General features: G+C 43.6%; 2 protein-coding genes across 2 annotated transcripts; one reads left to right on the forward strand and one right to left on the reverse strand.

Moving 5' to 3' along the window:
- Positions 1–1,792: 1,792 nt before the first annotated feature.
- trappc4 (trafficking protein particle complex subunit 4) lies at positions 1,793–16,290 on the reverse strand. Its single transcript, XM_072593268.1, has 5 exons — positions 16,090–16,290; positions 8,456–8,630; positions 5,722–5,825; positions 4,696–4,822; positions 1,793–2,052 (listed from the first exon to the last, which is right to left on the reverse strand). The coding sequence occupies exons 1-5, from the start codon at positions 16,262–16,264 to the stop codon at positions 1,974–1,976; spliced, it is 660 nt and encodes a 219-aa protein (XP_072449369.1). The 5' UTR covers positions 16,265–16,290; the 3' UTR covers positions 1,793–1,973.
- A 3,183-nt stretch (positions 16,291–19,473) lies between these two features.
- Positions 19,474–25,278, forward strand: rps25 (ribosomal protein S25). The gene is made up of 5 exons (XM_072593275.1): positions 19,474–19,595; positions 20,550–20,645; positions 24,200–24,383; positions 24,706–24,804; positions 25,205–25,278. The coding sequence occupies exons 1-4, from the start codon at positions 19,593–19,595 to the stop codon at positions 24,798–24,800; spliced, it is 378 nt and encodes a 125-aa protein (XP_072449376.1). The 5' UTR covers positions 19,474–19,592; the 3' UTR covers positions 24,801–24,804; positions 25,205–25,278.
- The last annotated feature ends 190 nt before the right edge of the window (positions 25,279–25,468 follow it).

The following is a 25,468-nucleotide window of genomic DNA, read 5'->3' on the forward strand; positions in this document are numbered from 1 at the left end:
TGCCCATTTGCCACCGGGCAGTGGGGATCCCCAGTGGATGGCTCTCTACGCGGGAGTCCTCCCCCTTTCTTTTGGGGATCTGGGGTGGAGGGTGCTGCACTCAGCGGTCCCCTACAACCGCAGATTGCAGTGGTTCACGGACTCCCAGCCCAACTGCTTGTTCTGTGTCGGTGTGGAGTCCGTGGACCATGTGTATATTGGGTGTGGGCGTTTGCACTCCCTTTTTGATTTTCTTAAAAACCTCCTCCTCTGCTTTTGGTTGCACTTCAGTCCCACGCTCCTGATCTTCGGGCACACGGTACGGAAAAGGGAGGGCAGGTCTGAAGACCTCCTCGTGGGTCTGCTCCTGGGCCTGGCCAAACTGGCCATCAACAGGTCCAGGCAGCGGGCCGTGGAGGGGGTCGTTAGGGTCGACTGCCGGCCCCTCTTCCGAGGTTACGTTAGGGCCCGGGTGTCCTTGGAGAAGGAGCACGCGGTCACCACCAATACCCTGGAGTTGATTAGGGAGAGGTGGGCGCCGCAGGGAGTGGACTGTATTATTTCTCCCTCCAACTCTATTTTGATTTAATCCCTGCCCTCCCCTTCACTGTTTGATCACACAGCATTGCCCTTTGATGTGAAGGGCAGTGCTTGTCACTGGCCACTTGGGTGTTTCCTTTCTTCCTGGTGGTGGAAATTGAATAAAGATTCATGCACCTTGTGTCTCTCACTGTGTCTCACACCTGCACACACACATGGGTACTGGGGAAAAAATAAGCACTACCGCAGTTAGGCGGTAGTGTGGGGGTTAAAAAAAAAGGAGAAAAAAAAATGTAAATCCACTTAATATTTTAGTTCAGTGTCCTCCATGAAATCCACTTTACCAAACCAACAGAAAACTGCTTTTGCGATATTGTTGGCCTGCCTACTGGTGAAATCGCTCTGTCCAAGTGCTACATCAAGTGATGTTGGAAACATTGTCTTCTAAAACTTCCTGTGCGTTGTAAAAATGAATAATGATGTTACTTGAATTCTGGTTAGGCCAGTCCAACAATGTGCAGGTCAGGTGAATTGGCCATGCTAAATTGTCCCTTAGTGTTAGGTGCATTAGTCAGGGATAAGTTTAGGGTAGGGGAATGGGTCCAAGTGGGTTACTCTTCGGTGTGGGCCTGTTGGGCCGAAGGGCTTGGTTCCACACTGTAGGGAATGTAATCAGTCTGTAAACACCATCGAGCTGCTTCCTTCCACAGTCGCCCCTTGCTCCTCCCTAGCGATCAGGCTCCAAACCTTTGCAGAGAGATACCATTCAAACATTTCCACTCGTCTTCCTTTTATTAGAGTTCTCTTTCAGCCTCACTCAGTTTTTTTCCTCTGATCACTCTTTTCTCCACCCAGCTTATCCTGTACAGGGTTGCGCACAAGAGTAATAGTCCTAATGGTCTACTGTGATATCCTCAGCCAACTTGCCCTTGGGGTCACCCACAGGACAATGAGAAGGCATTCTCTGATTACATCTTGGCTGGAAAGGTCGAGGTCTTTAAGAAGAGGCTGAAAGTTGCACGAGACATTTGAAATTCAAGAGACAGATCTGAAAACAAACCCAGGTTGGCTGTGAATCTCCTCTGTACGTGATCAACCAGCTTACTGACATCTACCAATCAATCGGCACAAATGATAGCCAATTTGCCAAAGGGGCAGATGATCTTTGTGTCCACAGAACACCAACTCCAGAAAACAAACGCCTTCAGAAGATACAGAGATCCAAAGGCGGGGATTGGGGAAAGAAGAGAGTAAAAAAAGTGAAAACTTGTTGGTAACATTATGTTTATTCAAATATTTACATATCCCAGGTCCATATCCATATTACACTTTACTTGCAGGTAGGTTTCTGGTCAATAAGTTTCTATATTTGCAAAAACTTTGAACAAAATATATACATATCAATGCCAGGCACCAGCCACTGGGAGGGTGAGACAGCCCCTCTCCCAGTGAGATCAAGATCCTGCACCGAATGTTCCAGCCTTTTCTGCTATCTCCAAAGCCACTTTCAAATTCTGTTCAAAGAGATCACACCTGCAGATAAAAGACACTGTCTAAGTAACAAAATAGACTGCAGTTGAGATGAAAGGATTTACTTCAAATTTGACCACACCGTTTTAATCAATAACCTACATTTCTGTCACAGTTCCAACACCCCTGACCGATCCTGCACTTTCGCAGCCGCAAGGATCTTCCACAAAAAGGTCAGCAAAAAACCAGATGCTGTGTAGTTCCATCACTAACTGTGGCAAAGTTTTATGAATATTCCCCGTGGGAATTTTCCACAGGAAAATTCTGATGATGGGGAGCAAATCCATTGCCTACATGAGGGGTGCCCAACCTCCAGCTGCAGATCACACAGGACATGGCATTCCGTACAGCCTCCAAGGTGTACAGCCTCCAAGGTGTGCTTTACTGGTGGATGAATTTACAGCTCATAGGTTTATATATCATTATACAGGAAGGACTGAAGACCGGGGGAAAACAAAAATATGTAAGATAGAAGTTTGCTTTCTTTTGAAAGTTTTTTTCCCCCCCCCTGTTTTATTTGAAGGTGGAGTTTCAAATACAGGTAAGTTTGAAGTGGCAGATTTTACAAGGTGTTGCAGCTCCTTGCCAATCAGAGGCTCTCTCTCTCTGGTGTGTTACTCCAGGCTGACAGGTGAGTCTGTCTATGAGACGGAGATCCAGACTGTGACTGAAGGAGCAGCGAGCAGTCCAAAGCTCAGAACCTGGGGCTGTAAGATGAGTCTGGGGGCCGGGTGGGGGAATAAGAGGCTTTTAGGGGGACTCTCTTCAGGAGTAGGGGAAGGAGATGAGAGCTGCATCATGGGGACAAGGCAATGAATATTAGATGATGGTGGGGAAGTGCAGATCAAGCCATGATAGTGATGGGTTCAGGCAAATGTTCAGGCACCAGATCACTCTCACTAATTTCTCTTTCATTTTTAAAAATAAAATCACCTTTTACCAAGTTACATTGAATTCTCTCTGGGAAAAGAAACGTGACCACTTTATAACTTTGATGCAACAGGATTGCTGGTGGGATTATAGGTCTGGTTGCAATTTTCAGAGTGGATAGTCCCATGGAGTATCTTTTTAAAAGTTCAAGGGGACACATTAAGACAGAATGAGAGTGGTGAGAGAGATGCAGGAAAATGTACAGGGACGGGGGAAGAGAAAGGAGTGAGAAAGAGGCAAGTAGAGACGAGTGAGAAAGAGGGAAAGGGAGAAGAGTGTGTGGGAGGGGGAGAAGAGTGTGTGGGAGGGAGAGAAGGGAAAGGGAAAGGGCAAGCCAGCTGTGAGAAAAGGAAAGCCCCAATCTAAACATCACCTTCCTTCCCACTCTCATGCAAGTTTTGCCAAGTGTGGCCTACTAAGAGTGAACCAAGGTCAGCGTTAGTTAGACTGAACTCATTCACTTGGCCCCAGCCATCACTCTCTTCCTGGTGACCAAGAACTACAGCTGATTTTCCTTCTCTCTCTCGCTCTGCTTCTTAACCAAGCAGGCTAGCCTTGGCTTTGTTATTATATTTTGTTGCTTGACACGTTTTAAAATTGTCATTGCTATTAAATCGCACATTAAAATGATCAATTGATTGTTTTTGATTTATTTTTGGCCAAGTTCAGGTTTACTGTTGGTGGCGACACAATTCTTTCTGAAATTTGCTCACCAGCCTTCCTGAGAAAAAGAAAAAAATAAAAATCAAATGTCGCTGTGTTATCCTCCACAATCATGTGAAAAGGTTGGACATCTGCTTAACAGTAATAAAAACCAAATCCCACTTTAAACCTGGTTAATTAGCAGGATGGTAATTCCCGATTGATGCTTGTGATCTTCGACTATGTCAATACCAAAGTGGAGCCTAATGGCTTGGTTTCATAACACATTAAAGCAGCAGTACAGCTTGAATGACATTTCACCTGCACAGTTTTGTTTCCTTAAACGTTGTGAACTTATGTAATTCTTCTAATTATCCCTTTGTTCTCAAGTGGGTCTCAGGCCATGCAGCTGAGGGAACAGGCTGTTTTCCAGCCTGACATAACAAATATGGTCCCACCGCCCCCAAAGACAGTGCTGCCTCAAACAATGTACAAACCCCACCTCATATTCTCATGCAAAAATGCTCAGTGAACAGGATCTGCCAGCCTTTTATGTTCAATATCAAGTTCTTGAACCTCCTAGGTCCCCTGGTCCACACACTAGTTTACAGAGCAGGACCCTTCCTCGGAGGATTTCAAACAAAAGTGGGCCACAGCATTGTATATCAACCAACCCTTCATTAGGCTTTGCATCCACTTGGCATTTGTTTCAAAGCAGCAGGTTTGATGTTCCGAAAGAGACAGTGTTAACAGTGGGCAAGACTAGAAGGAAGAAAATAACCCCTACTGTCATGAGAGAGAAACACAGATGGTAAGTCAAAGGAGCAATGCAGCAGGCAAAAGGAGTGAATCCAACTATTGTTGATACTCTGCTACTTCCCATTTGGTTCTCGTGTAAAATCTACCTAAAGAGGTAGCTTAAGCCAAAGCCTAATTTATAACAGTAACAGCAAATTGACAAAACAGGGCAAGATGTTGATCTGAATCTGTAGCCCACCTTTCATCAGACTGGTTTTATATATATAAAACCTCCACACTTGAATTTCCTATTCACACCAAGTATTTCAGCCCTACCTGATAGGCATCTCAAGAGAGTAGAAAGGATTTTTAAGAGCAAAGTCTGAATAAATTTCATAAATCTTCCGAAGGAGGGAATCGATTCCAGCTTGTCGAGGGTCTGCCAGCACAATGAACTTAATTCCTTTAAGAGTACAGGAGAAAAGAACATTTAAACTCAGAACATACAGTCAGGATAACTCACTTGTAATTTCAGCCCATTAGCAATAAACCTCCAGGACATGTTATAAGAATTACTTAGTATTTGATTGAAAATCCACTCAGAATGGAAATGAGAAACATGACTGGTCTTGACTCTCAACCACATCATACTGCCTCACCTTCCACTACATAGAATAATGCCACACACAGGAGGACATTTGGCCCCATATGTACCTGTACAACAATCTAGAATTAGGAATCACCGTTTAAAAATAAAGGGTCACTTATTTAAGACAGAGAAGAGACGTTTTTTCATCTGACAGAAGGAACCCGCTTCCCCAAAAGACTGTGGGAGCAGGGTTTTTGGCCTTTGAAGGTTTTTAAATGCAAAGATGGATAGATTCTAAGTAAGGGGATGAACGATTGAGTTAAGCAAGAGTGTGGAATACCCAGATCAGCTACAATTTATTGAATGACAGAACAGGCTTGAGGGGCGGAGTGGCCTACTTCTAATTCTTAGGAGTCCTCCTATTAAGGATATGGAGCAAAGGTGGGTATAGGTTACAGACATGATTTCCTGTTTGAAAGTACAAAGGTTTGAGATTAACTACCCTCCTCCTGTTCATGAGTCCTATATATTTCCTCACATCATGACAATCACCTTCAATCAGTCTACTATGGTCACTAACTCTTCTGCCACTGGAAACAGTTCCCCCTTATCACTCTTGCCAAACTATTTATGTTTTTGAACATATCACATCAAGAAGGGAGAACAAAATCCTTCCCCAAAAACATAACCACATTCTCTTTTCTACAAATAAAGAGAGATGGGTTCGAGCTAAAGTAATCTGAAACTTCAGAAACAGGGAATGTACTACTCACCTGTCAGTGTTTGGAAACAATGCAGTTTGAAGGTGTCTGTTTCCAGCACTTCAATCCCAGAACTTCCAGGTTCAGGTGACAACTGGGAGCCAATTGCAAACAGCCTGAAAGATAGAAATGAAAGTATTTAGGTTCTGACATGTGGACAGCACAAAATCTCTTGAAAAAGCCTCAAAATGGAAAGATAGAGGTAATTAATACAAGGTACTAGTACAACCACGTTCCGATCTCAATTCTAAACACACTATGTACAGAACATGATTTTTGCTGATTCATAACATAATGAGGGACATGGAAAGGGTAAATAGGCAAGGTCTTTTCCCTGGGGTTGGGGAGTCCAAAACTAGAAGGCATATGTTTAAGGTGAGGTGGGAAAAGATTTAAAAGGGACCCAAGGAGCAATGCTTTCACATAACAGGGTGGTGCACGTATGGAATGAAGTGCCAGAGGAAATGGTGAAAACTAGTACAATTAAGACATATATAAAGCATTTGGATGGGTATGTGAAGAGAAAGGGTTTGGAGGGACATGGGTCAAGTGCTGGCAAACGGGACTAGATTAATTTAGGATATCTGGTTGACATGGACCAGTTGGTGCTATGACTTTATGAAGTGTTAGTGTAACAGTGGTCAGGAATTTATGAGTCTAAGCAGAATATCTACAGGGACTGCTAACTTTGAAAAGTTAAGATACAATGCTGGAAGCTTACAGGTCAGTCAGTACCTGGACAGAGAAGTCAATATTTCAGGCGAGATGTTGATCTGATGAAATTTCTCTGTCTGAAACATTAATTACACTTTTTTTTCATGTGCTGATATGAATGCTGTGTATTTTCATTAATTTTGGCCAGAGTTTCAACAGTTGAAATTTTTCTTTTTTATTCCTAACCCTGACAGGTTGGGTGTTCTCAGCCAGACCACCTTGTGAACGTGAGCATCTGCCTGACCTGATGTCTGTGTAGTTGAAAGGGTGAGACCACAGCATGACTGCACATAGAACCTCCTGCAGTCAGTCCCCGGAATGTGCCAGGGACCATGCAGAGTTGCCTTTCCTTTTGCTGGGACACAGTGGAGCTTTCACTCTCAAATTGGCTCAGGTGAAAAATGGAGGCACAATGGATTTCAAATTCATGCTTTTTGCCCATTCTGAACACAAACCTAGCACGTTCATTTCCAACACAATATGCATCTGTGTCCTGAAAACTGAGGAATAGTATAACAAGTCAGTGATAGGCCCTTTACAGATAAAAGCTTTAATAAGATCAAAGGAAAATGAGATTATGTTACTTCCCTGACTGTACAGGCATTGATCTTTCTCACAGGTTACAATAGGTCTGAAATCATAGCAAAGTTTAATTACTGGCACATTGTTCACAAAGCATTCAATTAACTCTCAGACCCCATTGTTAGTGGTGCAACCTGATTCTTAAAGAGAGACGTTGTCAGCAGTCTGTAGCAGTTCCAGCTGACATCACACTATTTTTGCAGCTTAATAAAGACATCTCATTGCATCTTCCTTGGGGCTAAAGAAATGCTAGAAAATTGTTCTCTCTATCAAAGCTGCCACATGGCACACATGAATACCACGGTAATTGGCTGTCGAGGGAAGTGCCTCAGCTTCTCACATGTCACAGTTGACAGTAAAAACAGAGCCACTGATAAACTGTAAATCCCATCATTCACGAAGCAGAACAACTGCTCACCCTCTGTCTGCTCAGACGGTTGAAACTTTGAGATTCTATAACAGAACCTATATGTAAAATCAAGGGGGACACTTAATTATCGGTGAGGACATGCTGCACCTTTAAGAAGGATTGGACTTCAGAAAAGACTTTAAGCAGAGGACTTAAATGTTCATATGGGCACAGAGGTTTTAATCAAAAACCTGGGATACATACATTCTAAAAGACAAACATCAAAAGATCATTCAAACCTATTTTTTCAAAATCCCCTGTATGGAACATGGACATTGCAGGCTAGGCCAACATTTATTGCCCATCTCTTAACTGCTCTTGGAAAAGGCCATGGTGAGCTGCCTCCAGTTGATGGAGAAAGTGAGGACTGCGGCTGCTGGAGATCAGGGTCTGGAAAAGCACAGCCGGTCAGGCAGCATCCGAGCAGTAGGTGAGTCGATGTTTCGAGCAGGAGCTCCTGAAGATGAAGAGTTTGTGCTCAAAGCGTCGACTCTCCTGCTCCTCAGAGGCTGCCTGACCAGCTGTGCTTTTCCAGCACCACACTTTTCAACCACTGCCTTGTGATTTATATTACACATGTTCTCTATTCTAAGAGGTGAACCTGTGGTTTGAAAAATCTGTAGTTCTTTGAAACAAGAGGCTTGGGGGAAAGAGGAGAGTGAATTCGACAAAATAGTCTGACATTGACCAGTGGAGTAACAAAATATTACACCTGAAGGTTCAGTCACTTACATATGCTTGTCCAAAGAACCTTCTCTTACTGCCCACCGGTGCTTCACTTTGAAATGCTCCACTGACAGTTTCAGTCAGTGATGGGTTGCGATTGCTTTCCACTCACAGGGTCAGGGGGAGGAAGCACATCCTAAGTGGGATATGGGAATGGGACTTAATTCCCATGGGAATTAAATCGTGGCATTAGCATTAATCTGATCCCTATGCTAGATATCTATCCTGAGCTAAGTGGCTCTTTATCACAGTTCATAGCCCATGTAAATCATACTGCATTTCTATATTAACTATTTTCTCTGAAACAAAACTTACGAATGAAACATGGAGGCCAACATTAACTTTTCATTTGAGGTCAGGCGAGGGCGTCCGAAGCGAATGGCCAAAGGGTAATTATAAGAGGTGTTCAGATATTCCAGCACATCTCGGTTATCTGCCGTGTACCTTCCATTTACGTCAAATCCATTAATTGAAAGCACAGCATATCCGACTAAAGCAAAGGAAGCAAAGATGAAAGTAGAATTTAAAAATCAAAGCAACATTCAAAGTTCACAGACACAGTTAGACTACCCTTATCAGTTAAGAAGTTTAGAATTTGACAAATCAAAGTACTTGAGAGGACTTATATTTAACTTGGAGAAAGTGAGGACTGCAGATGCTGGAGAGTCAGCATTGAAAAGCGTGGTGCTGGAAAAGCACAGGAGGTCAGGCAGCATCCGAGGGGCAGGAAGGTTGACATTTCAGGCATAAGCCCTCCATCAGGAATGTGCCCTTCCTGTTGAAAGAGCTTATGCCCAAAACGTCAACCCTCCTGCTCCTCGGATGCTGCCTGACCTCCTGTGCTTTTCCAGCACCACGCTTTGAATCAGTATTTACATGAATGTGAAAAATAGAATTTATAAACTGAAACATGTAAATTTATAGATAAATTCAGGATCCCTCTCAACTAGCAGAAGTGTTCGATTCATGGAAAAACCCAAGTCAAATAGAGTTCTGAAGAACAATAATTTCATTCTGTGTTTGTAACCACAGGTGCTGACCTCCTGAAATTCTCCAGCACTTTGTTTTTATTTCAGATTTCCAATGCCAGCAACATTTTTCTTTTAGACAAATCGAGCACTAGGTTTTGCTGTGGTAGGAAAACAAAAGAGAGAAAAAAACCCAAATTTGTAGAGGACCTTTATATTTTTCAAGTGTATACATTGAAGTGTAATCACTAATGTTAGAGGCTTGGAGTCACTGTACTACATTAAAAAGGTGCCATGCAATTGCAGATATTTGGTAATAATCATGCATAACACAAGGTCCCATAAACAATAAAATAAATCCCATTTTCAAAAGGAATTTGCCCATTTGCTCATATGAGGAGAATTTTTTTCCCCTCAAAGGATTAAGCCTCTTGGAACTCTTCCTCAAAAGGTGGTAGGAGCATAGCCTTTGAATATTTTAAAAAAGGTACAGGTGATAGCAGTCTTTTGCTTAACCAAAATCTAAGGGTAGGTGGAGATGTAAAGTTGAGGTTACAATTCGATCAGCCATGATTTGTATTGAGTAGTACAGTAGACTGCAGTTTTCTCATGCACCTAAGGTATGTCAGGGATGTATGTCAGCCTAGATTGTGTGTTCCGGTGTCAGCCTGAATCTACAATATTCTGATTCAAAGGAAGTATGTGCTCGTGAGACAAGTCTTACACGCTTTCAGACAATTTGACATGTATTCCAACAAGGTAAAAACAGGGCTGCAGATGCTGGAAACCAGATTCTGGATTAGAGTGGTGCTGGAAAAGCACGGCAGGTCAGGCAGCATCCGAGGAGCAGGAAAATTGACACTTCGGGCAAAAGGCCTTTCATCAGGATTCCAGCACCACTCTAATCTAGAATGTATTCCAACAATCCATTCATAACATTCCTGATCATTTCTTTACACTTACTGCAATCAGGGTTTAAGATAAAACAGTAAATGTAGTTTTACAAACTGGTTTGTTGAGATTAACGAAGTGACAATATCTACAACTAACCTCAACACCTCTCATTAATTCTGATTTCTCACCATGGATGCTGCCAGACCTACTGAGATTTTCCAGCAATTTCTGTTTCTGATTTCCAGCATCTGCAGTTCTTCAGGTTTTTCATTTTGCGATTAGCTCACTGCCAAATCTCTCCCAGGCATGCCCACCTTGAAGAAGTTCAGCTCCTCTCTCCAAACAGATTTCAGTTCCAGTCATTTTTCTTGCCCACCATCATTAGTTTCACTGTCGCTCCTGGTGTTTGACAAGATATTTGCTAAAGCTCGTTTCCACTGCCACATCACACTCCTCAGTGACTGCCTCCAGCCCAGGCTCATTCCACATGGATTCCAACTCCGTTTCATCCTTTGTGTTTTGAATCCACCCAGGATCACAGGTATCTCTGTGATGTTCAACATTCCACAGACAGCTGCCCTCTCTGTGTCCTGAGACCCACACACACAGTGCCATGCTTCATCAAAAGTAGACTCTCGACCAATCTCTCCAACAGCATCATATCACACTGGCTCAGAGCTACACCGCTCCCCAGTTCCACTTCAGCCTTCAGCTCATTCGACATGCTAACAAGAAACTTTTTCTTTTCTTTCCAGGCATCAAGGAACACAAGATGGAACAACTCGGAGATACCCACAGCCTTCCAGAACATTCCTCCCCTCCCATGACTCAATCCCCTCTCCCAATCCCACCTTGTCATGTATTTATCATCCAATCTGACCTTACACTCTCTGATGCTAAATATTCTGTCCTCAGCCAAGGCCTCAGTTTTATCCCTCTGCATCCCCACTCTAATGAACTTCAAGCAAGATATGACATTGAACTCTTCTTCCACCGCTTTCACCTCTGAGCTCGTCTCTTTGGGCAAGGGCCTCTCCCCATCCCATAGACCCCTTTGTCCACCTCCCAGCGGGACCCCTCCCTCTGGCCATTTACCTGTACTCCACCTGCTCAGGGGACTATCAACATGACATTGGTCACCTCAATTTCTCTGTTCCGCTCCCCCGACAACCATTCCAACCTTAAACTGACTGCTTTCCGTGCTCTCAGATCCAACCCTGACTTTGTAATGTAGCCTGCTGACAAGGATGCTGCTACTGTTGTCTGGCATACTAACCTCTGCAATGCAGAGGCTGAGTGCCAGCTCTCAGATACCTCCTCCTATCTCCCCCTAGACCATGACCCCACCATGGAACATCAGGCTACTGTGTCCACAACAGTCACTAACCTCATTTCACTTGGTGATCTCCCCCTCCAGTGCCTCCAAGCACAATTTCCCAACACCGCAGTTCGCTTCTACCTCCTTCCCAAAAGCCCAGGCAATCTTGTTGTTTGTGCCTGTTTCTGCTCATCTCTTCCTACCTTAACTTCTTCTCCCTTGTCCAGTCCTTAAGCACTCACATCTGTGATTCCTCTGACACCTTCCATTAGTTTCAGGATTTCCACTTTGCAGGCTCTAGCCTCACCTCTTTTACCATGGATGTGCAATCCCTTCACAGATCCACCCCCCACCAGGATGGTCTCAGGGGTTTCTGAAACCAAACCTTTCTGGAAAAAGAAAGGCCTGGACAGCCCATATCCACCATCACCCTCCTCCACCTGGCCGAGCTTGTCATCACTCTGAGCAACTTCTCTTTTCACTCCTCTCACTTTCCTCAGGTCAAAGGGATGGTCACGGGTACCCACATGGGCCCCAGTTATGCCTGTCTCTTAGTGAAGTATGTTGAATATTCCTTGTTCCTGTCATATTCCAGCCCCCAACCACAACTCTTTCTCCAGTATATCAATGACATCATTAGTGCTGCTTTCCACTCTCGTCCGGAATTGGAAATGTTTATCAATTTTATTTCCACTTCATATTCACCTTCACCTGGTCCATCTCTGACTCCTCCCTTTCTCAACATCTGTTTCTATTTCTGGGGTTATATCCATCACAAACCCACTGACTACCACAGTTATCTTGACTAGACATCCTCACCCCCAGCTTCCTGTAAAGACTCTATTCCATTCTCTCAGTTCCTCCGTTTCTGTCACATATGTTCCGATGATACCAACTTCAAAAAAGGGCCCTCCAAAATATACACCTCTTTCCCCAATTGAGGATTCCTAGCACCACAGCTGACAGGTCCCTCAGGCAGGTCTGACCCATATCCTGCACTTTGGCCCTCACCCCCTCTCTTCCCTCCCTCAACAGTGAGAGAGTCTCCCTTGTCCTCACCTACCATCCCACCAGCGTCCATACCCAGAGGATCATTTATTGCCATTTCTGTCACCTTCAGTGGGATGCCACCACCAGACACATATTCCCCTCCTTTATCAGCATTCCATAAGGACTGTTTCCTCCAGGACACCTTGATGCATTCCTCCTTCACTCCCAACACCTGTCCAGAGCCCCATTGCACCTTTCCCTGCAACTGCAGGAAGTGTAACACCCGCCCATTCTCTTCCTCCCTCCTCAGCATCCAAGGGCCCAAATGTACCTCCCCAGTGAAGCAGTGCTTTACTGACAGTTCACTCAATCCAGTCTACTACAATCGCTGCTCACAATGTGGTCTCCTCTACATTCGATAACGAAGCCTAGGCTGGGTGACTGCTCTGTAGAACACCGACGTTCTGTCCTCGAGAGAGACCTGGAGCTTCCTGTTATCTGCCACTTCAACACACCAGACTGTTCTTTGCCCAACATCTCTGTCTCAGACTTGCTGCAGTGCCCCAATGAAGTTCAATGCAAGGTGGAAGAACAACACCTCATTTTCTGCTTGGGAACTCAACAGCCTTCTGGAATCAATATCGAGTTCAAACATTTTAAGGCTTAAGGCACCTCCTCCTATGTCCTTACCCTAGCCTCCACACACAAGGCCTTGTTCTCACATGGTCTGTTATTACACACTAACCATTGTCAGCCACAAAAAGTCCACATTAGCAGCCTTTCATTCTTCTAGGAAGACTGTTATCCACTCCTTTGTCTGTCCAACTGTTCTTCTCTCTCTGTGGGCTCGATCTCCACCTAATATTTACCCCTTAGCCCCTCCTCCTATCCTATCTGCTGCATAAAAACAAACTTTTTCCCAGCTACCACCAGTTCTGAAGAACAATCTGGAATGTTAACACTGATTTCTCTTTACAGATGCTGCTAGACCTACTGAGATTTTCCAGCAATTTCTGCTTTTGTTTCTCAACACCTCAGTTCTCTGGTGGAGAACAAATCATTATCCAGTTGCTCTATTGGAAATGCTTGTGGGTGTATCCTGGGTAAGGGCAGCATCTAACACGATCATGATGTTACACTGATAGCTGGCTAGATTCATTTGTAAACAACAACAATTGCAATGGGGATCAAAAAAGCAGCTACAAGAGTAGGCTAAAGGCTGAAAATTTTTTGCGAAGTAACTCACCTGACTACCCCAAAACCTGTCCAATGCCACACATAAGCAGCTGTAATGGAATACTCTACACTAACAATACTTGAAAAGTCTCAACATCATCCAGGACAATGCAGTCCATTCAACTTGCACCATCACCTTCAACATTTGCTGCTCTGCCCATCCCACCCCCTTCCCCATACTGGCACTGTGTACCATCTGCAAGATGTAGTGCAGCAACTCAAAGCCCTTTTTGACAGCCTTTCCAAACCCATAACATTTAAAAAGGCCAAGGGAAGCACATAAGAGGGCATAGCATTCCCTGCAAGTTCCCCTCCAAGCCACACGCTTGGAATTATATCCCCATTCCTTTCTTGTTGTTCAATTTGGGTAATTAGTTAGCGAGGACAAAATCCTGGAACTCCTTAACAGCACTTTGTGTGACCCTACAGCCCGAGAACTGGAATGTTTCAAGATGACTTTTGGATACAGAACTGACTCAAAAGGTAGAAGACAGAGGGTGGTGGTGGAGGAGGATTGTTTTTCAGACTGGAGGCCTGTGACCAATAGAGTGCCACAAGGATCGGTGTTGGGTCCTCTACTTTTTGTCATTTACATAAATGATTTGGATGCGAGCATAAGAGGGACAGTTAGTAAGATAGCAGATGACACCAAAATTGGAGGTGTTGTGGACAGCAAAGAGGGTTACCTCAGATTACAACAGGATCTAGACCAGATGGGCCAATGGGCTGAGAAGTGGCAGATGGAGTTTAATTCAGATAAATGCGAGGTGCTGCACTTTGGGAAAGCAAATCTTAGCAGGACGTATACACTTAATGGTAAGGTCCTCGGGAGTGTTGCTGAACAAAGAGACCTTGGAGTGCAGGTTCATAGCTCCTTGAAAGTGGAGTCGCAGGTAGATAGGATAGTGAAGAAGGCGTTTGGTATGCTTTCCTTTATTGATCAGAGTACTGAGTACAGGAGTTGGGAGGTCATGTTGCGGCTGTACAGGACATTGGTTAGGCCACTGTTGGAATATTGCGTGCAATTCTGGTCTCCTTCCTATCGGAGAGATGTTGTGAAACTTGAAAGGGTTCAGAAAAGATTTACAAGGATGTTGCCAGGGTTGGAGGATTTGAGCTATAGGGAGAGGCTGAACAGGCCGGGGCTGTTTTCCCTGGAGCGTCAGAGGCTGAGGGGTGACCTTATAGAGGTTTACAAAATCTTGAGGGGCATGGATAGGGTAAATAGACAAAGTCTTTTCCCTGGGGTAGGGGAGTCCAGAACTAGAGGGCATAGATTTAGGGTGAGAGGGGAAAGATATAAAAGAGACCTCAGGGGCAACTTTTTCACGCAGAGGGTGGTAAATGTATGGAATGAGCTGCCAGAGGAAGTGGTAGAGGCTGGTACAATTGCAACATTTAAGAGGCATTTGGATGGGTACATGAATAGGAAGGGTTTGGAGGGATATGGGCCGGGTGCTGGCAGGTGGGACTAGATTGGTTTGGGATATCTGGTTGGCATGGACGGGTTAGATTGAAGGGTCTGTTTCCATGCTGTACATCTTTATGACTCTATAAGACAGTTCATTCCCACCTTCTCCAGGGCACTTAACAATGGGCAAGAAATACTGTACTGGCCTAACTAGTGACACTCACAAACCACAGAAATGTGAACAGACGAAAACTGAAATTACTGGATAAACTTAGGAAGTCTGGCAGCATCTGTGGAAAGAAAACAGAGTTAACGTTTAGAGTGCTGTGACCCTTCTTCAGAACTTTTTTAAAATTAAAGTTTATTGAAGGCATAATAGCTCAGTGGTTAGCACTGCTGCCTCAAAGCACCAGGATCCCAGGTTCGATTCCAGCCTCAGGAGACGGTCTGTATGGAGTTTGTACATTCTCCCAGTGTCTGCATGATTTTCCTCCCACACTCCATAGACGTGCAGGCCAGGTCAACTGGCCACGCTAAATTGCCCATAGGGTTAGGTGCATTAGTCAGAGGGAAATGGGTCTGGGTTACTCTCCGGAGGGTTGGCGTGGAGTTGTTGGGCCGAAGGACCTGTTTCCACACTGTAGGGAATCTAATCTAACCTAAAATACAACAGAAGCAGGCATCCATGGTAGCAAACCAACCACCACCTTCAACACAGGAGAGTACAACTCATGAAAACATTGTCAGTATTTAACAGAGCTGCTTCCCTACAACCAACTGGAAAAAAAAATCCACACTTAACTGAAATTCAGGTGCAGAACTCAGTAATACATCCACACATTAAACAATCCAAAATACTTATCCTCAATTTCACAGAAACGGATATTAAAAAGGGAGAAGCTGATACTTTTCAGACATTCCCTCAATTCCTAGTGGCAGGTGCAGCTAAACTTGAAGCGAAATGTTGTCACTTTTTGGAAGAATGTGATGACTGAAAAACAGTAAATTAACTGTAATGAGACCATTTGGTAAGATGTCTAACTGCTAGTGTCTCGTTAAAGCCCTTCTATCCACTAGGCCTCAGGATTCTAACGGTCTTTCCCAGCAGCAGGGGCCGCCGGTCAGTCCTCACCTTTGATACCGTCTCTCTGACCAAAGGACACCACAACACGTTCATCGTACACCTTGAGCACCAGATCGAGCGGGTAACTAAAGGTCTTCTCCACATCGTTGCGGGGCGAGTAGTTGTCATACTGATAAATGAGGCCGCCGGCCTTATTCACCACATAAACACTGTAGACGACCATGGCTGCACCTGTCGACGGAACGCCGGGAATTGTAGTCCTGCCCCGCGGATGCTCAATGGATTGCCTACAACTCCCAGGGGACAGCGGGGGTTGGTATTTTTGAAAGCTTGCTGGGTGATGTGGTCCACTGTCCCACATTCAACCAGCAGGGCGATATGGTAGACTACACATCCCAGGGAGCAGCGGGCAGCAGAAGCTGTGGATGATGGGAAATGTAGTTCACACTCCCGATAGCGTTGCAGGGGAGCGTCGATCTCGCCCACGGACAACCAAGTCCCAGGAAGGTGGTGCTGGGAGATGTAGTCCTCTTGTTAGAAGCTGCACAGTACAGAGCCTACAAGCCGAAGGGCTACCGCGTGCACCTTCTAAGCTTTCGCATTGAATTGAAAACTTTCCATCCGTATAGCAACTTTCACGTTCACCAAAATCCCAAAGTTAGATTCCATACAGTGTGGAGACAGACCATTTGACCCAACGTGTCCACACCAACCCTCGAAGAGTAACCCAACCAGACCCATTTCCCTCTGAATGATGCAATTTAGCATGTCCAACTCACCTGACCTGTAGACATGGGGAGAATGTGCAAACTCCATGCAGTTACCCAAAATGGGAATTGAACCCAGGTCCCTGGTGCTGTGAGCCACCATGCTGCCCCACTTTTACAGCCAATGATTTAATTTTCAAGTATACTCTGTTTTAATGTATTTACTACAACAGTTAAATTATGCACAGCAAGCTCCCAAAAGCAGCAATATGATAGTAAGGGTTATGTATTTATGATGTTTATTGTGGGATATATGTTGACCAAGCCATAGTCCATAACTATAAGCAAAATACAGAGTATTCTGGAAGTCTGAGATAAAACAGAAAATGGTTAAGAAACTCAGCAGGTCTAACAGTATCTGAGAAGAGAGAAAGAGTTAAGAGTTCAACTCCAATTTAACACTTTTTAGTAGTTCTGAAGTATTATATCTATTTCTTTCTCCATACACAATGCAAGATCTGCTGATTTTCCATTTTTGTTACAGAGGTGAGTAGTTCGTTGCTTCTGTTTGAATAGGATATATTTTCACCGTGAGGGGCAAACAATGCCTCTACTTAATCCCTCATTTAAAATATGAAACTTGGGTCAATGTGTCACTCTCAGTGTTAGTATTAGGAGTGTTAGTCTGATTTTTTTTGTTGTTTATCCTTCTCATTTGAGGCTATGAAATAAGCCAGATCTGATTGCCGACTGGCCAATGCAGCATAGGTAATCCAGTCTGCCAGTAGCAGCTATCAACAAAACAACTATCCAAATAGTCCACTCTGTTCCTTCATCCTTATTTATTTTGCAACTCATGTGTTTATCAATTAAAAATCATTAATATTTTATGTAAATTTATCAAAAAGCATCTTCAATACTTCCACTCATACTTTAGGAGCCATCTTGAAATATTGAGTCCCTTTTACGCAACGCAGTGTCATAAACAGGGTGGCACAGTGACTCAGTGATTAGCAATACTGCCTTGCAGTGTTAGGGACTGGGTTCAATTCCACCATCGGGTGACTGTCTATGTGAAGTTTGCATGTTATAGAGTCTTTCAGCAGGAAACTGACTTTTCGGTCTAACTTATCCATGCTAACCAAATTTCCTGTCTGAAATTAGACAAAAAACAGTGGGACCAGCATCGATCCCTGTAGAAAATTACTGAACACAGACCTCCAGGCTGGAAAACAACCATACACCACCACTCTCTGTCTCCTACCAAGCCAACTTTGTATCTAGTTAACAAGGTCTTCCTGAATCTTGCGTGATCTAACTTTACTAATCAGTCTACCTTGTGAAATGTAAAACCTTGTCAAAGGCATATCTCCTTGTGTTTCCTCCCATAATCTCAAGATATGCACGTATAAGGATTGGTTATGAGAAATGCAGGGTTTGGGGGCATAGGTCTGGGTGGGATGCTCTTCAGAGGGTCAATGCTGTGGCAGAGCCACGTGCAAGGACAATGGGCTGACTGGCATGTATCTACGCTGTAGACATTCTGAGGTAATGAGAAAATAAAATGCAAAAGATTGCAAGATAAATAGATGGTAGGGATTGGGGTAATCAAGAAATAATGTGGAGCTTGTACCTTAATATTGATGTTTATTGTGGTTTTCTTCTTGGACCAAGAGGCCTGGGTTCAAGTCCCACCAGCTCAAGAGGTGTGTAATAATATCACTGAACAGCTTGACTGAAAAACAGGATAATTTTTTGGGGGGAGATAGGTAAATATTAGGTAATTAAAGCCTTGGGGTGAGGGGGGTGAAAGGTCAATGTCAGGATCCTTTTGGCTGCAAAGTTGAAAAGTACACAACACCAGGTTATAGTCCAACAGGTTTAATTGGAAGCACGAGCTTTCAGAGCGCCGCTCCTTCATCAGGTGATTGTGGAGGACACAATTGTAAGACACAGAATTTATAGCAAAAGTTTACAGTGTGATGTAACTGAAATTATATATTGAAAAATACCTTGATTGTTTGTTGAGTCTTTCATCTGTTCGAATACCATGATAGTTTCACTTCTTTCATATGTAAATTACAAAACTTGTTTTAAAAAATTACATTCTCAGGTTAACTGTAACAATTGGTGTTAGCCAGACAATATTGTCCGAAACGTCGATTTCGTTGCTCGTTGGATGCTGCCTGAACTGCTGTGCTCTTCCAGCACTACTAATCCAGTATATGTTGAAAGTGTTAGCCCCCCGAGTTCTCTGTCTGTGCCGTAATGTTTAGACTGATTCTAATCTAAAAAGTGAGATAACAGAGTCTTAAGTGAATTCACCCGGTTTTTGAGCAAAGTACAATGTAACTCTGCAAGTACAAATTGTACTTGTATACATGTGGGTGGGTGTCAGGGGTGGGGGGTGTGAGTGTAAAGTGTATTAAGTCCGTGAGGGGGTGCCTGTGTGAGTACAGAGAAGGTGGTGGATGCTGGTACATTTACAACAGTTTGTTCAATACATTGCATCAGTTGTATGACACTTTGATCTTTTTCTATAAATTCTGTGTCCCATGATCCTGTCCCACTAACCTCCTGTTGAAGGAGCGGCGCTGTGAAAGCTAGTGCTTCCAATTAAACCTGTTGGACTATACCCTGGTGTTGTGTGTGTTTTAACTGTATCCACCCCATTCCAACACCAGCATCTCCAAATCATCAATATTTGCTGCAGGCTTGGCTCTAGAGAGAGAGGGTTGACGTCATTTCCGCCAGGAGGACCGGAAGTCGTCGCCGTACTGGGGTTTCCCGGGCTGCTGTGGCAGGGGCTCTTCCTTTTCGGCTCCGACATCTTGAAGCAGCAACATGGTGAGGGATCAGGCACCGCGGCCTAGGGAGTGGGGTGGGGGGGGAAAGACAGGCAGCACCCCCACCCCCACCCCCACCCCCACCCCCACCCCCACCCCCGAGTCAGGGGGGAGGGGGAATTCAGTAAGAGGGGGGCCTACCCTCAGCTCCATCCTCCGCCACCTCCTCCCGGGCCTAGTCTCCCGGGGCCCTGTCCGCGGGCTCGGGTTGGAGCGGCGCGGCGCGGCGGAGCGGCGGGGCGGGGGAGGCCTGAGCTTGAGCTTGAGCTTGAGCCTGAGCCTGAGCCTGAGCCTGAGCCACGCTTCCACAACCATCCCCTCCCCAACCTGGACAATCCCCCTCACCCACCTTCCCCCCCCGCCTCCCCCCCCCCCTCCCTCCCGAGGTGCGTTCGTTATGGTCATTCCTTCTGTTACTGGGGAAGTGGAATACCACCTTGGGGTCAGATTATCCATGGTCTTACAGTATGGAAGGGCCAAATGGCCTCCTCCCTACGTTAAGGGCGGGTTTGGCCACAGTATTACGGTCAGAAACTTGCTCAGACTCTCCCAGGATGGCTGTGTTTAAAAAAAAATAAATCGAAGCTAGTCCCTTCAAGAGTGAAATGAATCAATATTCCTCACAATCCATCCACAAATGTCAGTTATTTTATTGTAAATTTTTAAACCTGTGATTTTCTTGTGTGATGAATCCAAGGGATGTGGAGGAAAGGTGAGCAGACGGGTGTTTGGTCACAGGCCAGCTACTGCAAAACAGGCTGAGCAGTGTGGTCTCTTTCAAAGGTTTCTTAAATCACGTGGAAAAGGGACTGATTTCCCTCTTTGAACGACTGGTTTTTAAATGGTTACTTTGGGTTGTAGATTTAAGTTAATCCAGTTTGAGTATGCAGTATGATTGTAAGTTGCTGTTATGTGTTTGGTTTAATCTTTTATCAAATCTCTGATCTGCTCCTAGCCTCCAAAAGATGATAAGAAGAAGAAGGATGGAGGTAAAGGAGGCAAAAAGGATAAAGATCCAGTAAACAAGACTGGGGGCAAGGCCAAGAAAAAGGTATGCATTATCTTGTTTGAGTTGAAAAGCAAAAAATTCAAGCTGCTGCAAACATGCAATCCAAAGTATTTCAGTTAGCATCTGCTGAGTGAACTGTGACAAGCAAACTAATATTTACAATGCAAAATGTAACCTGAGTTATTACCTTTTCTGTCTTTTTTTTTTGGCAGATGCTATCTGTCTTGTCAAGCATTTTCTTTTAGGTCTTGTGGTTGCACGTTTATTTTCTGTCCAAATGGACGGCACGATGGCAAGCACTGCTGCCTCACAGCGCCAGAGACCCGGGTTCAATTCCTGCCTCAGGCGACCGTGTGTAGTTTGCGCATTCTCCCTGTATCTGCGTGGGTCTCCTCTGGGTGCTCAGGTTTCCTCCCACAGTCCAAAGATGTGCAGGTTAGGTGAATTGGCCATGGTAAATTGCCTGTAGTGTCAGGTGAAGGGGTAAATGTAGGGGAATGGGTCTGGATGGGTTGTGCTTCGGCGGGTCCGTGTGGACTTGTTGGGCCGAAGGGCCTGTTTCCACACTGTAAGTAATCAATCCAAATGCTGCTACATGTATGCAGATATCAACTTGAATTTCCTGACTGTTATGCTATGGTTGGTTATGGAATGGTTGGATCAATCAAGTTAGAATTTTGCCAGCTGAAGTAAAGGAGGTACAAAATAAGTATGTTGCTGATGGCAGTTTTCACCTTTTGATACTGCTTGTACCGGCTTGATTCTGGGTCAGACATGGAAACTAGTGAGCTTTGTCTTCTGCTTTCTTGGAAAGTGTAACTGCAGGATCGCATAAAGTTGTAATGCCCACTTTATTTTTAAAGATACAATCCCAATTTAAATGTGCCAATTAAATTCTTCAGTTAAATATGAGTACTTCACAAAAATCATCCCATATGTTGTAGTGCAAATACTTTTGGAAGAAAATATTGAACAAGATGGCACCAGTCAGCAAGGTTATTGGATTAGTCTTGGTATTGCTTACAAGATTGGGCAAATGAGTCTTAGGATCAGTTTCTTCATTTCCCTGTAGCCAGAGAGAGGCTAATCCCCTTCATGGAGAATCTTGAGCAAGATGTTAACACTTTCAAATCTGTACCTTTTTCTTTAAATACGATTGGGCTCTGTGTCTTCTTTTGAGTAACATGACCCATTCTTAATCTGTTGATTATCACATTGTTTAAATGTGGCTCCATCATAACTGAATCTATCCCTCTTCCTCTCCAAAATTAACCTAGGTCATTGTAAAATATGAGTAAGTGGAAGCTATGGTTATCCTCACGACCACTTTTTGTATCCCTTTCCAACCAGTAATTCTTTACGTGTCAGGATTGAACACTTAGCCATGTATACTTGTACCTAAATGTATCTCTGAAACTTAAGTTTGAATTTATTTTGCTGCAGTGGAAGATGCCTCTCTCACGACTAGTTTCTCAAGTTACTCATAGTTAAAATGTGATGTCTAGATGCATACATGTCAGAGGTTTAACAGACAAGGTGTGTTCACTGGAGATTAGAGTAAGAAGTGTCTTGATGGAAATAAATTGAGGGTCTGTAACAGGGTGCATTTAGAATGGAATCATGGAGTCATACAGCACACACACACACCTTTTAGTCCAACCCATCCATGCGAACCACGTTTCCCAAACTAAACTAGTTCCATTTGCTTTTGGGTGTGGCCCATATCTCTTCTAAAACTTTATTATCCACGTACCTGTCCAAATGTGTCTCAAATGTTGTAACAGTGCCTGCATCTACCACCTCTAACCATTCATTCCACTGTGCAAAAAAGTTCCCTTTTAAATATTCTCACCTACCCTAGGGAAGGTGCTATTCACCTTATCTGTACCTGTCATGATTTTATAAACCGTGATAAGGTCACCCCCCTCAACACACTATGCTCTAGTGGAAAATATCCCAGTCTATCCAGCCTCGACTTATAACTCAAATCTTTCAATCCCGGCAACATCCTTAAATCTTTTCTGAATCCTCTTTAATCCTTTAATAATATCTTTCCTATAGCAGGGTAACTAGACTACACAGTACTCCAAAAATGGTCTCACCAATGTCCTGTACAATCTCAACATGATGGCCAAACTCCTATACTCAATGCTCTGAGCAATGAAGGCAGCAATAAACACCTTTTTTTTAAACCAACCTGTCTGCCTGTGATGCGACTTTCAAAGAATCCTGTATCTGAACCCATAGGTCTTTCTGTTTGACAATACTATCATAACTGTATAAATCTTGCCCTTGATCGTTTACCCAAAATGCAGTACCTCTAATTTATCCAAGTTAAACTTTCATCTACTGCCACTCAGCCCATTGGCCCAATAGATCTAGATCCTTTTGTAATCTTGGATAATCTTCACTGAACCACCAAATTTGGTGTCATCTGCAAACTTAGTAACCATGCCTCTTAAATTCTCATCCAAGTTATTAAATAAATTACACAACAGTGGACCCAGCACTGATTCTGGTGGTGTACTGGTCACAGGCCTCCAATCTGAAAAACAGCTCTCTTCCATTATCTTCTGTCTTCTACTGTCACCTAATTTTGTATCTCGTTGGCAAGCTCTCCCTGAATCCTATGTGACCTAACTTTACTAACCAGTCTACCATGTGCAATCTTGTCAAATGTGAGACAATTTCCCCATACACAATCAATTTTTTCCTCTTCCAAATCCATTTAAATCCTATCTCTCAAACCCCTCGAACAACCTATCCACCACTGATGTCAGACTCCGGTCCCATGTTCTTGCAGCCTTTCTTAAAGGCACAACAGTAGCCATCCTCTGGCACCTCAGCTGTGGTTGTAAATGATACAGACACTTCCGCTAGGGACTATGAAATTTCTTGCATAACTTCCCACAATGTCCTGGGGTACACTTGGATCAGGTACTGGAGATTTATCTACCTTTGGCTTTTTTTTCAAAGAACTCCAGCATCACCTCTTCTGTAATGTAGACTGTTTTCAAGCCATTAGTATATATTTCCCCAAATTCCCTCTACAACCAGCAGTCACTCCTTAAAAATAAGGAGTCACTCGTTTCGGACAAGACGAAGATATTTTTCTCTCCAGTGTCAAGTTTTTGGAAGTCTCCCTCAAAAATGGCAGAAGCAGATCCTTTGAATATTTTTAAGGCAGATGTAGATTGTTGGCAAGCAAGCTATCATGGGTAGGCAGGAATATGGAGCGATCTTATTGATTGGCAGATCAGGTTTGATGAGGTTGAATGGTCTACTCTTAATTTCTTTGACTATGCCTCAAGTTACAAACAATCTGTTGTTGTTTAGGGCATCTTCAATTCATAAGTTTACCATGGTGTCAAATCAACTCTACTATAATGTTTTGGTTCATTCAAATGGATCTGCTGCCCACTTTGTACGCCAGACAAATGTTAGCATGAACATGCTATTATATAGTGGGGTTGTAATTACTTGGTGTCACCAGATTTCTTATTTCCAGTTGAGTGATCTGATCATTGTGTTTTTATTAAAGCTGTGGATGTGTTGTAGCCTACTAACCACAATCTTTGTTTTCTATAATTGAGTAGAAGTGGTCAAAAGGAAAAGTAAGAGACAAGCTGAACAACTTGATCCTGTTTGACAAAGCCACATATGATAAGCTGTTGAAAGAGGTACCCAACTACAAACTCATCACGCCTGCTGTTGTCTCTGAAAGGTTAAAAATCAGAGGTTCACTGGCTAGAGCCGCCCTCCAGGAGCTGCTTTCAAAAGGTAATCTTTCATGTTCCCTTATCCTAATGCTACTTTTTCCAACATACCATGGGTGTGTGATGTCTTTGAGGTTTAGCTAAGACCAGGTGTGGTCACATAATTGGTGGAGCAGGTTTGCAGGGCTGAATGGCTACCTACTGCTCCTAGGTCTTGTTTCTTTGTTCATGCCTCTCAAATAAAAAATTATTCAACCTGTGAAAGAGTTCATTAATCTCCCCCAGCTCAGACACAATCAGGTTTTAGCATATTCACCTGTTATCCTACAGTATTTGAGACTGCTTGTATTCCAGGCCTTTTCATTATTGGTTTGTTTTTTCCCCAGGCATGATCAAGTTGGTGTGCAAACATAGAGCACAGGTTATCTATACACGAAATACCAAGGGTGGTGATGCACCTGCTGCTGCAGATGATGTCTAATAAGGTAGTGTTTCTAAATACATGCTAGTCATGATGCTTTTTAACTCTTGTGGATATACTGATATGAGCAAATCAAGTTTGCTTTGGAGCTAGCTGTTAATTGTTTTCCCCCTTTGAGGGATGAATGATATGCTCCTCTCTCGTACAGAATGTACACATTTCTCCATATGTGTTCAGTGTACAGCACCCTAGGGCTGAGGGTCTCCTGCAGCTAGTAGTATGTGACATAAATGTAACTATGGCACCTTTTTGGTAAAACTTAACTAACTTGGGACAGTGAGATGCAAGGCTATATTTGATGAATTAATGTACTTTATAGATAAAGATATTTACTAAATTGAATGACTGATCACTTTTGGGTTTAGTTTTCTACTAAACATTGATATAATTACTTTCTTTTTCAGGTTCTGGAATGGATTTCAAGTGATGCTATTTAGATATTTCAGTAAAATTAGAAATAAAATTGTCTTTAACAACATTTGCATTAGTGTTTTTTGTCACAGTCATGGGAAGTGAGTGGCACTGGCAAGATGTGTATTTATTGCTCATCCCTAAATGTCCTCAAAGGTGGTGTACTGTTAAAAGGAGCGTTCTATGTCTTAAAGGTTAGTGTGCCCATGTGAGAGAGGTCATGGTCTACAACGGATTTGGAGGAGCCTTGGTCAGTT

The sequence above is a fragment of the Chiloscyllium punctatum genome, chromosome 23, assembly GCF_047496795.1.
Source record: "Chiloscyllium punctatum isolate Juve2018m chromosome 23, sChiPun1.3, whole genome shotgun sequence".
Lineage (NCBI taxonomy): Eukaryota > Metazoa > Chordata > Chondrichthyes > Orectolobiformes > Hemiscylliidae > Chiloscyllium > Chiloscyllium punctatum.